The 14,934-nt window shown below is 46.7% G+C and overlaps 1 protein-coding gene across 10 annotated transcripts in view; it reads left to right on the top strand.

Moving 5' to 3' along the window:
* Positions 1 to 10,156: 10,156 nt before the first annotated feature.
* The window catches only part of STIM1 (stromal interaction molecule 1), a 204,557-nt gene continuing 199,779 nt past the window's right edge, over positions 10,157 to 14,934 (top strand). For 9 of the 10 annotated variants that reach the window (XM_059874875.1, XM_059874873.1, XM_024975389.2 and 6 more), the window contains exon 1: positions 10,157 to 10,893. In XM_059874875.1, the coding sequence (XP_059730858.1) occupies positions 10,765 to 10,893 (129 nt within the window). In that variant the 5' untranslated portion in view covers positions 10,157 to 10,764. 10 annotated transcript variants of the gene reach the window in all.

Below are 14,934 nucleotides of genomic sequence, written 5' to 3'. Positions count from 1 at the left end.
ATCCTCAGAACCTCCAGGCAGAATTTGGGTCTCTCTCCTCCCTCCTCTGGAGAAGGCAATGGCAACCCACTCCAGTACTCTTGCCTGGAAAATCCCATGGATGGAGGAGCCTGGTGGGCTGCAGTCCATGGGGTCGCTAAGAGTCGGACACAACTGGGCAACTTCACTTTCACTTTTCACTTTCATGCATTGGAGAAGGAAATGGCAACCCACTCCAGTGTTCTTGCCTGGAGAATCCCAGGGACTGTGGGGCCTGGTGGGCTGCCGTCTATGGGGTCGCAAAGAGCTGGACACGACTGAAGCAACTTAGCAGCAGCAGCAGCAGCCTCCCTCCCCACAACACTTGAGACATACTCCTCTCTGTGGAGGAGAAGAAACCAGGAAAGACAAGGGGAAAATCTGATTTCCTTCCATATTCTAATGGGAGCCCATGGTTGGTGCTTGGCATCTGATGATGAAGGAAGCATTGTGAGTTCCCATTAAAGACAGGGTTTAGTGGAGGACCACATACTAAAATGGCTTTCATGAAGCCATTAAAAATTGTGTCCTATGGAGAAGGAAATGGCAATCCACTCCAGTATTCTTGCCTGGAAAGTCCCATGGACAGGGGAACCTGGCAGGCTACAGTCCATGGGGTTGCAAGAGTGGGACATGACTTAGTGACTGAACCACCACCACTAATAGGTATATATTTCAAAAGTGAGTGAAATTACTTCTCAATCAGGTAGATAAGTAGAAATTTCATGAGGATTATCTACCCCATGGTTTAGAAATAATAACTGAAATATGAAGAGAATGACAATGACTATAAATAGACAGCAGAACAAGGGTGAAAAAAAAAAAAACAGGAAAATGTTTCTATTCAATGATTGGAAAGGATTGAAATTTGGAGCAAAAGTGTTACACAGGCAGCTCTGAGGGTATATAGAAAATAGTTCAAGGCCATATTGTCCTTAAAACTACTGTAAGGCATTACAACCTAAATAAGCAGTTGGAAGGTTTTGAGTTGGATCCCAACGTTCACCATTAATTAATTTTTCTAGAATTAAAAATATGCAGAAAAGTTTAGAAAGTGTAGCTTATAGTGATGAGGAATGTCTACTGACAATTTCATAGGAAGAGACAAATGTCACAAATTGGGAGAATGAAAAGCTGTAATTCCAAAAGACCAGTGTCTATGACTGGCCTTCAGTATTAGTAGATGTCTATGAAAATATTGAATAAAGTAATTAATCTGAAAAAAAAAAATTGTGTCCTAGAACAAAGGTGTTTGAACTGTGTTTCTAAAGTTCTCTTCCCAGAACTTGAGTGTGGGAAAATAGTGGGGCTCTGGCCTTCCTTCCCTTCAACTAGAATTGGTTTGCTTTTGTCTAACTTACATACTAGTGTTCTGAATAAAAGTCTCATTAAAAAAAAAAAAGTTTTCTGCAAAAATATTCGAAAGTCAATTTTAGAAGCATAGCAGTAAAGATAGGTGCAGGAGGCCAAAAGCCTGGATTGGCAGCTTGGGATGACTGCATTTCCTAAGGCATTGGTCTTGTTCATGCCTGGTCCTGGTTCAGCTTGCTTAGGTGGGAGAAGCTGACTTGGCCTTGAGAATGTCATGATCTAATGGGATCCAGGACTGCTATATATCAAGCTAATCGCAAACAAGGAAAGGGCCCTGGGCTAGGCTTCAGAAGAACTGAAGCCTAGTCTTGCCTCAGTCAGACTGGCTTGTGAGACTTCAGACATGGTCTTGCCTTACTCTGGGTCCCAGAATCCTCCACTGGGAAGCAAGGAGTTGAACCAAGATGATACCTTTGAGCTGTGACCTTCTATGATACATTCTTCAAAATAATCATTAAGTAATTAAGGTTTATGCATGTAACATATTGCTCATACTTCTTTAATACCATTTAGGTCATCTTGCTTTGTGCTCCAGTTAATTGTATCTGTGTCTAATGTCTGCCTTCTCCACTAAATATACATCCTTTGAGTTTGTGTCTGATTCATCTCAGTGTCCACCCACTGGGCCTGGCACAGACAGGCCTGAGCACACATTTGCCTTCAGTATATTGTGGAACAAAATTGCCTTAATAACCCATAACTAATATGTGTGGACGCGTCAGAGGCCAGGTGAGTTGAGGCTACTTTTATGGCATGGGTTTAGGAAGGGCCAATAAGGCCAAAGGAGAGGGAGACAGGTAGACAGGTGGAGTGTCTGCAAAGGCTTCTTGGAGGAAGAAGATAATGAGACAAAGAGGGTAGGAAGAGGGCACAACCCCAGATGGGCTGTTTCTTTCATTTGCTTTCCCTGAATGGGTGAATCCTTGGTAGACAGTGTACATTTGTGTTCACAAGCAGCTGAGAGAAAAGGTCACTGAACTAGGACATTTAGAAGTGAGACAATATATGAAAGGACTTGGTGAGGTTGGATAGAGGTCAGAGACAGGTTCTGGAGGGAAACGGTCCTGGATTCAAATCCTTGTTGTACCACTTACCTTGTGGCTTTTGACAAGTCACATGACCTCTCTTATTCATTCCTTAAACACATATTTATCGAAAACCTCTGGGCCAGGTATAGTGTCACATGCCAGTGATGCAGTGGTGAAAACAAAAAGACAAGCCCCTATCCTGATGTAACTAGCGAGGAAGATAAATCTTAAACAGGTAATGATTCAAAAGTACAGAGTGCTGTAAGAGTATATGATAGAGCCGTTTAGTTTCATTTTAAAATCGGAATGACAATACTGTGTACTTTGTGGGATTATGAGGATTCAGTGAAATGAGCAAGCCAAGAGTCTAGCAGATTGCCCAGGGTACAATGAATAAACATTACTTAATTTCTCCATTCACTCATGTTGTTTTCAAGTTATTCCCCCTGATAATTTTTCCTTCTTTCTCAAGGTCAAATGCTAAAGCTGATTCAGTTCCCCTAAAAGCGCAAGATGGAGACAGAGAGGAGGAGAAAGGCCCCTCACTGGTCTCACCCCTGCCCTGATGTTTTCCAAATGGGTCTTTCCAGCCTGGTCCTCACTGAGTTCCAGCTTCTATAACCCACCAGTGGCACATAGGATCTTCTGCTCAGTCCTAGTCCCAGCCTCTTCAAGCTAACCCTAAATCTGAAAGTCTTAGTTGCTCAGTTGTGTCCAACCCTTTGTGACACCGTGGACTGTAGCCCACCAGGCTCCTCTGTTCATGGGATTCTTCAGCAAGAATACTCGAGTGGGTAGTCATTTCCTTCTCTAAGGGATCTTCCTGACTCAGGGATCGAACTTAGGTCTCCTGCTTTGTAGGCTCATACTTTACAGTCTGAGACAACATATCTGAGCTCTTTTTCTCTGATGTGGCTCCAGGGACTCAATTGTCTTGATTCCCTGGTCTTCCCTTTCTCAACCTGCCTGAGTAGAAATGGGAGTCTCCCCCTCCTCACTCTTCTTATTGCTACCCCCAAAGACAAACACGTCTCATTTCATGAAATGAGAACATGATGGACAGAACAGGAGATAGCAGAAAGAACAAACGGGAAGTGGCAAATGAAACAAATGTCTGGAGTTGCATCCTCTGATCCATTGTATCCTCCGATCCATTGTTCTTGATTCCCTCTAAGGAAATAACTGGATGGGGGGAGGGGGAACTAAGCACATGCCCAATCCCTTCAGGAGTGTCCTTCCTCTCAGACAGGCAGTACAATAGTTGTCCTGTTTGCCTCCAGGACATCTTTGCATCTTTGAGATTCTCCAAACCAGGTGGTACCCAGGTCTTCTGGCGTACTCCCCTCTGGGAAATTCTTTCTTCTTCAGCCCTGGTATTTTCCAGGAGCGGCTCAGCTTGCCCAGAGTCATGCAGCAGAGCCAGGATGTGAATCTAGTCAGTGTGACTCCAGACACCCTCCTCTTCGCCTCAGTGCTTGTACACAGCTTGTCTGACTGCTGTAGGCAGTTACTTGTGTAATTCTGTGTTCCTTCACCTGCCCCATATCGATTTCTCTCAAGACATTATCAACAAGTTCTAATTACTCTTCATCTATATATTTCCCCTAAAAACTGAGCTCTTTGGGGGTATGAACTGGGTTGTTACAAACAGGGGCTCAGTAGATGTTAAATGAATGAATGAACATTGGCATTAAGAGTCTAGCAGGGCTTCTGCAAAGGGAGATGATTCTCTTTGTGAAGCTGGCCTGGAAAAAATTGTTAGAAGCCGAGATTTCTGTCCTCATTCCCTACTCAGCCAGACTTTGGGCAGCTTCTTAGTGATAGCTGTACTTGCCATTTTTGGACACCAGGGAGCAGCACTGATAGATAATACAGTCTAAACTCACAGATTCCTAAATTTTTCTGAGCAGATTTCGGACTCTTTAGCACACTTCTTCTGAAGATTCTCACTTTCCAGATGAAAGCTATTGGTAATCAGAAACCCTCTGGTGTGGAGAAAGGACAGCTAAGCTACTATAAAGAACACACATCATTCATTCATTCACTTTTATCAAGTACCAGTTCTGTACTGAGTATGGTCCTAGCCTGAGAGTATACAATGGTAAATGAAATGAAGTCCTTGATGAGCTCAGAAGCTAATGGGGAAGACAGATACTTACTAGATAATCATAATTTAGCTATTTAAGTACCCTAAGGTATAGCAGAAGACAGGAGAGACAAGGTAAGTCAAAGAGGGAGTCAAAGGAAGGAAGGTGACTTTTAAGCTGACTTTATTATTTTTTTGAGCTTTTGGTTCATGCTATACTGTCATCAGTGGTCAAGGCATGGCTGATTTATATTACTTGAACTGAGAATTGAAGGATGGGGAGGAAATCCCAAAGGAGAAAGAGAACATGACACAATTCATCTTAGGTTCAGTTTCTTCATCTGTAGAATAAGTGTAGTCTCTGACTTACCTAGCAGAGGTCTTGTGAGGGAGAGATAAGATAACAGATGTGAAAGCTCTTGCAAATAGTGGAATAGAGGCATAAAAATTGTTAATTAGTTTGATTTAGCCAACATCTGCCGAATGTAGAGTGATGCAAGGGAGATAATCTTGGTATATGGTAAAGGCTTGGTATATAGGTTTTAAGAAAACACTGAGGGGACTTCCCTGATGGTCCAGTGGTTAAGAATCTGCCTTCCAATACAGGGGACTTGTATTTGATCCCCTGCTGGGAAACTAAGCCTGTGTGCTGCAACTACAGAAGCCTTCATACACCTTAACTAGAGAAAATCCACATGTGGCAGCGAAGACCCAGTACAGCCAAAAAACCCAACATTAAAAAAAAAAAAAAAAAAGACACCAAGATGAAAAAACAAAGCAAAACCAATCTCTTGGTTTCCTCCTGAGACTCACAATGTGGTGAGGGGCTCTTACGGAGGCTACACTTAGATGAGAACACAATGTAAGGTCAATTGAGGTGAGAGTCACAGCTTCTGATCCAGAAAGATCCATGAGGTCTCAGGTTTTTCCTACCTTGCTGTGCTGTGCTTAGTTGCTCAGTCGTGTCCAACTCTTTGCAATCCCATGGACTATAGCCCGCCAGGCTTCTCTGTCTATGGGGATTCTCCAAGCAAGAATACTGGAGTGGGTTGCCATTCCCTCCTCTAGGAGGTCTTCCCAACCCAGGGATTGAACCCAGGTCTCCTGCATTGCTGGTGGATTCTTTACCAGTTGAGCTACCAGGGAAGTCCTTTCCTACCTTGTAGAATATTAAAGCTGAACTGGATCAATAACTGGGTACCTACCCATCCTATAGTTGGGGAGACTGAGATCCAGAGGGAAACTAGCTTTTCTGATGTCACATCATGATCTGGGAGTCAGAGATGAGACAAGAATGTTTCTCCTGTTGTCCAGGCCATGGTTTTTGCTTTCAGACACCATTTATTTTTAATTGTGGTAAAATACACATAACATGAAATTTACATTTTAAGTGTGTTAAGTACATTCATATTGTTTGGCAACCAATTTCCAGAGCTCTTTTCATCTTGCAAAATGGAAACTATATCTTAAACAACAATTCCCTATCGTCCCTTCCCCTCAGCCCTAGTGACCACTATCCTACTTTCTGTGTCTATGAATTTCACTACTCTGCTGCTGCTGCTAAGTCGCTTCAGTCGTGTCCGACTCTGTGTGACCCCAGAGACGGCAGCCCACAAGGCCCCCCTAGTCCCTGGGATTCTCCAGGCAAGAACACTGGAGTGGGTTGCCATTTCCTTCTCCAATGCATGAAAGTGAAAAGTGAAAGTGAAGTCGCTCAGTCGTGTCCGACTCTTCGAGACCCCATGGACTGCAGCCTACCAGGCTCCTCCGCCATGGGATTTTCCAGGCAAGAGTACTGGAGTGGGGTGCCATCGCCTTCTTCATTCACTACTCTAGGAAACTTATATCGCTGGTGGTAAAGAACCTGCCTGCCAATGCAGGAGATGTAAGAGATGCAGGTTAAAGCCCTGGGTCAGGAGAAAAGATCTCCTTGAGGAGGCATGGCAACCCACTCCAGTATTCTTGTCTGGAAAATCCCATGAACAGAGGAACCTGGTGGGCTACAGACCATAAAGTCTCAAAGAGTCAGACACGCCTGAAGCAACTCAGCATGAGGCACGAGGAACATATATATTTAAATATATATATATTTATATATATTAAAATATATAAAAATATATATTATATAAGTGGAATCATATAGTATTTGTCGTTCTGTGACTAGCTTATTTCACTTAGCATAATGTCCTTAAGGTTCATTCATGTTGTAGCATATAGAAGTTTCTTCCTTTTTAAAGCTGAATAATAGTCCATTGCATATATACACATATATATAGTCATCCATTTATGGACATTTACTTGTGTTGCTCCCACCTTTCAGCTATTGTGAATATTGCTGCTATGAAAACGAGTGTACAAATATCTCTTTGGGACCCTGCTTTCAATTTCTTTTGGCATATGCCCAGAAGTGGAATTGCTGCAGCATATGGTAATTCTATTTTTAGTTCCCAGACACCATTTTAGCCTCACAGGAAATGCAACAGGCTCCGAGAGTCTCAAGGTCTTGGTGTGAATTGGTAATAGACTCTTGCTTCCTGCCTCCAAGACCCCAGCTCTTTGTACCAAATGGGTTTTGCACCCATACCCCCAAAGAAATCACATGGTAGCTAAGAGAAATGATGCACTTGAATTTAAAAGAGCTGTATTAAGCTTGATTTACTTTCCTCTTTTGTGTTCTTTTACACAAATGAGTGCGCAGGCAGGTGGACTGGGTCAGGGAGAAATTATAAACTTATAGTCTGAGATCAATTTAGGCTACAGATGCGCTTTATGTGGCCTATAAAGGGTTTCATACCTTTAAAGGGCTGAATCATTTTTTTGTCTTTAAAAATTTTTTTAATTTAATTTTTATATTGGTGTATAACTGACTTACAATGTTGTGTTCATTTCAGGTGTACAGCAAATATACACTTTGTTCAGTTGTACATATACATATATCCGTTCTTTTAGAGATTCTTTTCCCATAAAGGTTATTACAGAATATTTTTTTATAAATTTTAAAAATAATTTAAAAAATTTATTTTTGACTGTGCTGGGTCTTCGTTACTGCGCAGGCTTTTTTCTAGTTGTAGAGAGTGGGGGCTACTCTCTAGTTGCAGTACGCAGGCTTCTCATTGCAGTGGCTTCTCTTGTTGCTGAGCCTGGGCTCTAGGGCGGGCTCAGTAATTGCAATTTTGGGCTCTAGAGCATGTGTATTTGTGACTCAGTTGTGTCCGACTCTTTGTGATCCCATGGACTGTAGCCTGCCAGGCTCCTCTGTCCATGGGCTTCTCCAGGCAGGAATACTGGAGTGAGTTGCCATTTCCTACTCCAGAGAATGTTCCCCACCCAGGGATCCAACTTGAATCTCCTGCATTGACGGGCAGATTCTTTACCATTGAGCCGGTTGTTATAGAATGTTGAATAGAGTTCCCTGTGCTATACAGTAGGTCCTTGTTGATAAAGGGGCTATATCATTTAAAAGTCCAGACTTCCATCTTCTCTTAAAGATGATCCAGCAATACTGAGTCCACCTTCCTGCCTGCCCCCAGGGTGCCCCAGTCCCTACCACTCCCTATTGCTCTCATCTACTTCTGTCAATAAGATTAGCTATTTTCCCACTTTGCTGTTTGAGTTTAAGGCTATGAGTTTATCAGGGGCTTATCTTCTGTTAGGGCCAGTTTTCCAACATACAGTTGTTAATAAATATTTGTACAATCAAATGAATTAACTTATGTCAACTAGCTTTTGTGAGCACTTACTACATATAGGGCCTGTGACTGGATGGCCATTTCCCAGAGATGAATAAAGCACAGGCCCTAACGTCTGAAAAGTCATAATCCAGTGGGGTGGTGGAAGACAGATATGTATATGGTCCAATTCTGGACTTGAGGTGGTTGAGTAGAAGTTTCTGAGGAGAAGATCTTAAACTGTATCTTTCAAAAAATATATATTTATTCATTTATTTGCCTGTGCTGGGTCTTGGATGCAGCACGTGGGATATCCCATCTTTGTCGAAGCATGCAGGATCTTTAAATTGCAGAATGTGGAATCTAGTTCCCTCACCAGGGATTACTCCCCTGCCTTGGGAGTGCAGAGACTCAGCTGCTGGACCACCAGGGAAGTCCCTTGAATTGTATCTGGAAGAATGAGAAGTCAGCCTTGTGAGGGAGTTGATGGGGGGGCCCTGGAGGGGAAGAGAGTGTTTTAGGTAGAAGCCACAGTAGCTACGAGGGCTGGGAGGTGGCTGAGATTCCATGTGCTTGAGGAACTTAAGACCAGTGTTACCGAAGTTTAATAAGAGAGTGGGGAGAGTGGTAGTAGATGACGTCGGAGGTGTATTTTTATATTAACAGCCTAACTCTTAAGCCCGGCAGCTGTTGGGCAAATCCGTGTTCCCGATCTTCAGAGGGCTTGCTCAGAACAGGTAGCTGGCTTAGCACGGTCAGGGTAGGGCCGGGGCCTAATCCCTTCTCCTGCCGCCGGTGCCAAGGACAGGGCAGGGCACAGAGCAGGTTTCAGTAAAGATCTGCTGACAGCACACTTGAGAAGAGAACAGGAAGTGCAGGCTCTGTTGAGGGAGGCCCAGACGCTTCTCCCTCTTTATAGGGGCACTCGTTCTCAAGTCGCTACCACCCTCAAGCCACACACAGAGCTGGGAGAATGAGATGCAGGGAGGAACCTACACAGGCCCTACCCGCAGAAACCTCAGAGGGGAGGGGGTAGGGGGACGGGTAGGAAAACGGGCTGAGAGAGTTAAGGGAGGGCATCCTACTTAGCTTGGATGGCGGGAGGAGTGGGGGGAAGCAGGTCAGGAAGGCAGATATGGGGCCCTTTGGCCATTTAGGAATGTGTGGGGCCATTTTACCTATACAGGTTTGGACGCTTCGATTTGTTTTCTGGCATCATTCCTTCTGAAAACACTAGCAGGCCCCAATGAGTTTCCCCCCGGGGCGGGTCCTCGCTCTAATTCCTCAGCCCTCTGCAAAGGGGCAGGGCCTCCCAGCGAGCTCCGATCCGGGCCGCATAACCTAGCTTTGCCCACCAGGGGCCGCTGCACAGGGGTGACTAAGCGCGCGGGTTCCTAAGCTGCAGAGAGGCGGAAGCCGATTGGCTGCGGGGCGCGGCGAGAGGGGCGGAGCCTGGGATGCCGGCCGGGAGTAGGGGGCTGGGAACGCGCCCCCGGCTGAACCGGGCCGGGTCGTTGTGGCCTCGGGCAGTACCCGGCGGCAGTCGTAGTGTCCAGGCCCTCTGCCCTGCCCGGCTCTAGAGCTGAGGCGAGTGGATCGGCACCGAGGCCCGGAGATCCGGGCTACTGTCATCATCGTCGCCGCCGCCGCAGGCCTGGGTTACCTGAGCGACTTGCGTGTCAGGGCCAGCCAGCCCGTCCGTTTGCGGGCGGTTAGCACGGGAGAGACTCTAGTGGGCCAAAGGGAGGCTTGGGACCCGACCCTTGGCTGGGGAGAGGGATCCTAGAGGAGACTAGCGCTGGCCGGGAGAGCCCTCCGGGGTCTGTGGGTGCCGGACGGCTGCCTACAACAGGTTATTCCGGGATAAGCCCGGCGCTGGGGCGGGCCCGGGCTTCGCTGGGGGCCGGGCGGCGCTGGGCGGGCCTGCGGGAGAGCACGCCCCCGCCCGCCCCGGGCCCGCCCCGCGCCTCCCGCCGCACGCCCGCGAGCCTCTATCCCGGGCCTGGCCCGTGCGCGTCCGCCTGCTGAACCTGGGCACCGCCGGCCGGGGCACGGGACTGGGCGGGATCGCTGACCTCGGCCTTGGAGGCCTGGGATCCCCGAGCCACCCGCTCCCGCGGGGGCCTCGAAGTCGCACGCCCTCCCCGAACCTGCGCTGCTCGCGGATTCCCGGCGGGGCGAAGCCAGGTGCCCCCTTCTTCTCCTCCTTTTTCTCCCTCCCCCACTCCGGTGCCCGCGGGAGGTCCCGCCCGCTCACCCACTCCCCAAGGGGTGTAGCCGGCTGCGGAGCGGACAGCGGCTCCGCGGCCACCTTGTCCAAACTCTCCGGAAGCGGCTCGAGCTGACAGGGCACTCAGGCCGTCGCAGCTCCAGCGGACCCACAGTTGGGCCGGAGACGCCGGCCTTCCTCCCGCTCCCAAACTTGGAGCACTTGACCTTTGGCTGTCGGAGGAGGCAGACGCGCGGGTGGCTGGACAGCTGCGGCACCTCGAGGGCATCTTGCCTGGGGTTCCAGGACCGGGCTCCCGACTTTGCCTCTGAGATCCTGAGGTGTCTCCATCAGGCGCATGTTGACTGAGACCTGGAGTCATGGATGTGTGCGCTCGTCTTGCCCTGTGGCTCCTTTGGGGGCTCCTCCTGCATCACGGCCAGAGCCTCAGCCAAAGCCACAGCGAGAAGGCGACCGGCTCCGGCGCCAATTCTGAGGAGTCCACTGCAGCAGGTAAGGCCTTGCCACGGGCAAGAACTGAGTTGCCCAAGTGGGGAAGTTTGAACAGTCGGTTCTACACTTGTGATTGATGGAGGACCCACTCATGACACTGCCAGTTTTTAGGAGTCCAGGGAGTTCTTTCCGTTCAGGAGCTATTGCTGATGTCTTTTGAACAACTTTCTTCATCCCTTCTCAGGATGTCTTTTGTTGGCAGAGAAAGACGGTTTGCTTCTGGCGCACCTTGGCCTTTCAGATCAGCGAGTCAAGACCCTGTCTCAGGACTACTTGTCTGGAATAATGGCCCGGGCAGATGATAAGTCTATTGCTCTTGGCCAGTTTCAGCACTTGGCAGCACAGGGGAGGTTGAGGCTACTTGGACTGGGCAGGGAAAGTCAGGACTGAGCCAGCTTTATTACTCTGTAAGTTAGTGTTGAGGTGTGCCTTGCTATTCCAGTGAGTGTGGGAACCCTATTTCCTCCCTGCCCTTAGGTAATCTGCTGTCTCCTAGCTGTGCCCATTTGAAATATCAAAGCAGTTCCTTAGATGGAATGCTGTTTATCACTAGGGAGTTAAATGGACTTTTCTTGACATAGGCATGATATAATTCCTGGGACCACTTGTTGACTTACTCTGTTTCTTCTGACTGATGATGGTAGGAGTTCCACAATATTTTTGATCTGTCCTGCTTTTTCCTGTGTACTCATCGAGCCTTGTCAAAAAAGTAGGAGCCCTGGTGCTCTGTTGCAGGAAAAAAAAAAAAGCACCTTTAAAATTCAGTTGTTTTATACAAGGCTTAGAAGGAATCCAGTTTTTTACCCTCATGTCTCTCACACTGTCACTGGGATCTGCCCAAAGCAGTGGGCTGCAGAGTAAGGAGAATTTATAGCTGGATTCTTTCTACGGATGGGCAAGCTCAGGTGAGGGGTAGCCTCGGTGAATACCCATTGATACAAGGAGGAAAAGGAAGTGTCATGGTGGCCAGGAAGTTTCATGGATGGATTCTGGGGCTGGCTTTGGTGGTAGACCCTTTCTTAGGTAATCCCCCTTTAAGTTCCTTGACTGGGCTGGGTGTGATTATAGGTACCTCAAGGGTTAACTTACAAATGAGGCCAGAAGTTGCCTTATGTATAAGCATGGCACCTAGGATGTAGCTTTGAAGATAGGACCTCCTTGCATATTGATCCTGTTTCGCCACACATTGTCTCCTTGGCCCCTGAAACTAACTGAAAGCTTGGTTCTCACTGGGCTGTGAAGGGGAAGACTAGTAGGCCGATGTAGGTCAAACTGTGAAGAAGACTTGAGGAGCATTTCTGCTGTCCCAGTGACATCCCTGTTTGTAACTAATAATATGTTCCTTTTTCACCCTAAAATAGGAGTGCCTGATGTAAAATGAATATATATATATATATTTTTTTTTTTTGGTCAGTGAGGAACAGTTCTATATTTTAGACACGTGCTAAAAGGGATGAAGTTTTGAATTTAGGCACTAGCTAGCTGTCAGGAAGATTTGTGTGTTTGTGTATGCCATAGGTAAGAGGCATTCCTCATCTCTCATAACCACCCCCTGAATGAAGCTTACGGAGACAGCCCTCCACACAATGTATTTTAGAGGCCTGGTTATGTTGATTATACTAAAGCTTCTCTTTTGGTTTTTTTCTTCCTCTCAGTTCAGAAATTACTTTCTGTTGTCACAATAATATTGAACCCCAGGCAGGAAATCTTAGAGACCCAGGTGCTGGGAATGGCTATGGTTTGTGGTAAACTGGAGGCCCCAGCACTGTTGTCCTGGTAGGTTGTCCCTTTGCGCCTGTCTGGGGCTTTGTCTCCGACTCAGATAGGAACTTGTTTCTGCAGAGAGGTAGTCTGGGCTCGTGGATTCGGTTTGGTGAGGAGGTTTTTACACAGCCTTTCGATTCCCTCTGTATCCTCAGAACTCAGGAGTTTTACTTAGCCTTAAAACAGCCACTTTTCTAAGTCAGAGTCAACATATCTAGTCAATTTGTAGGTTTTCTAAAGTTTGTATGTTACAACCACACAGCTATTTTTCCCCATGAAAGTCTTGCAAATGCTCAATTAGAATGTGGGGCAGGTGGTATTATCCCTGTTTTTATTGTTGAAGAAACTGGGTCCTATGCTCAGTTTTCTAATCTTAGGACCTAGCCTTCTTCCAACTTTGCAGGCCCTGCCCTGTTAAAGGAGCACTAAGCAAGGGCAAGAGAATGTTAGTTTCCTCCTGGTGAGTTAGTGGGCCCTAGTGAAAGATCCAATAAAAGGGCTTTATTTTTCTCCTCTGGAGGGTCTTCTGCAGGGGCCCGAAAATTGCATTTTTTGTCTTGTTGGATGTATATATGTCTATCATAAAGGTCTAGCTCTCTAGGGAAGGCAGTGCTCTGCTAGGAGAACTTACTGAGCTGTAGAGAAGCCATTCCTGTCACCTCTGGCTCTTTGGTGCCTGTATACCCAGCTGTGCTAAATTACTTTTTCAGTAAAGATCTGTGCTTGATGGTGGTGCTGCTCTGGGGCTGGCACTTGTGAAACTGGCCTGAAATTGATGCCTGGAACCTCTCTTAGTCTCTGGACCCTGTTGTCTCTAGAAACTCAAAATGTTCCTGCAGAATGTGTGTGAGGGGTCCCACATGAGTCTGGGGTTGTGACTGCCAGTGTTGGTTGAGGGCCTCTACTCAGAAACTGTGGTTTGACTCAGCAGAGCTAGAACAGGGCCTTGGAGGAAAGGCATCTAGGCAGTCTACAGAGTGCAGGTTGGCTTCTCAATCAACTGCTAATGGAGTGGGAGGCCAGAGTCCTGCCTGCCCACCCAGCTAGCTGCTGCTGCCTCCAAGGCTATAAATGGCCTGGCCATCTTGGTGGCTATGCTAATTTTAGCTGAGGGTAGCTCCCGGAACTGGATTGGGGCCAACAGCAGGTGGGTGGGGCTTGGCTGAGACTAATACTGGGAGATGGGCAGAGGGTCACTCTAATCCTAGGGCAGCTAGGACATCATCTGCACCTATACCTCAGCTTTGACAGTCATCCTTAACTAGGTTAATTTATTTAGCAAACATTGGACAGTGCCAGTTCATGTGCTCTTTATTCAGCAAATATTTGAGTGTCTTCTCTGGGCCAGGCTCTGTGTTTGGTGTTGGGAGTTTATTTATTTAAATATTTGTTTGTTTGCTTATTTATTTATCTGACTGCGCTGGGTCTTAGTTGCGGCACACAGCGGGATCTTTGATCTTTGTTGGGGCATGTACCATCTTTAGTTGCTGTATTCGAGCTCTTAGTTGCAGTATGCAAACTCTTAGTTGTGCCATGTAGGATCTAGATCCCTGACCAGGAGTGGAACCCTGGTCTCCTGCATTGGGAGTCTTAGCCACCGGACCACCAGGGAAGTTCCGGTGTTGGGATGAACAAAACGGACATGTTCTCTGGCCTCATGGAGTTTAGAGTCTAGTGGGAAGATAGAAAATAAATAAATAAATGTAGTATCTTGTGGTAGGTACTCTGGAAGAAAACATGGAGTGCTGTGGCACAGAACGAGAGGAGGAAAGAGAGCTAGCTAAAATAGGAACCTAGTGCCTGGTAAGACATCAATAACATCACTAACATCAACAGTAATAGCAATGGACATTTTTTAGTGCTTACTGTGTGGCAGGCACTATTCCAAATATTTCTTTTAATTCTTAAAACCATTGTGTGTGCTTGGTATTATCTCTGTTTTATAAGTAAGGAAATGAAATCATAAAGAGGTCAAGTAACTTGTCCAAGGTTGTGCAGATAGTAGGGAATAGAGCCAGAGTTTGAACTCTGGCAGTCTGACTCTTCTCCCCACCTCCACCTCAGCCACTGGGTTATACACTCTTTCAAAACTTTGTGATAAAGGCTATAGTAGAGGTATAATATATACATACAGAAGGCTGTGGGAAGCCCAGAGGAGCAAGTGACTAACCCTGCCTGGGAGAACTGGGGGAGGCTTCTCAGTTTCCTCCATAATTTTTCTCAGATCTTGGGGAGATAAAAAGTGGTTGCTTAACTCAAAAGTTTAGAGGTGGAAAC

This window comes from Bos taurus, chromosome 15, assembly GCF_002263795.3.
Source record: "Bos taurus isolate L1 Dominette 01449 registration number 42190680 breed Hereford chromosome 15, ARS-UCD2.0, whole genome shotgun sequence".
Taxonomy (NCBI): domain Eukaryota; kingdom Metazoa; phylum Chordata; class Mammalia; order Artiodactyla; family Bovidae; genus Bos; species Bos taurus.
Note: the sequence above shows the minus strand (reverse complement) of the source record. Positions and strands in the feature narration are given on the sequence as shown.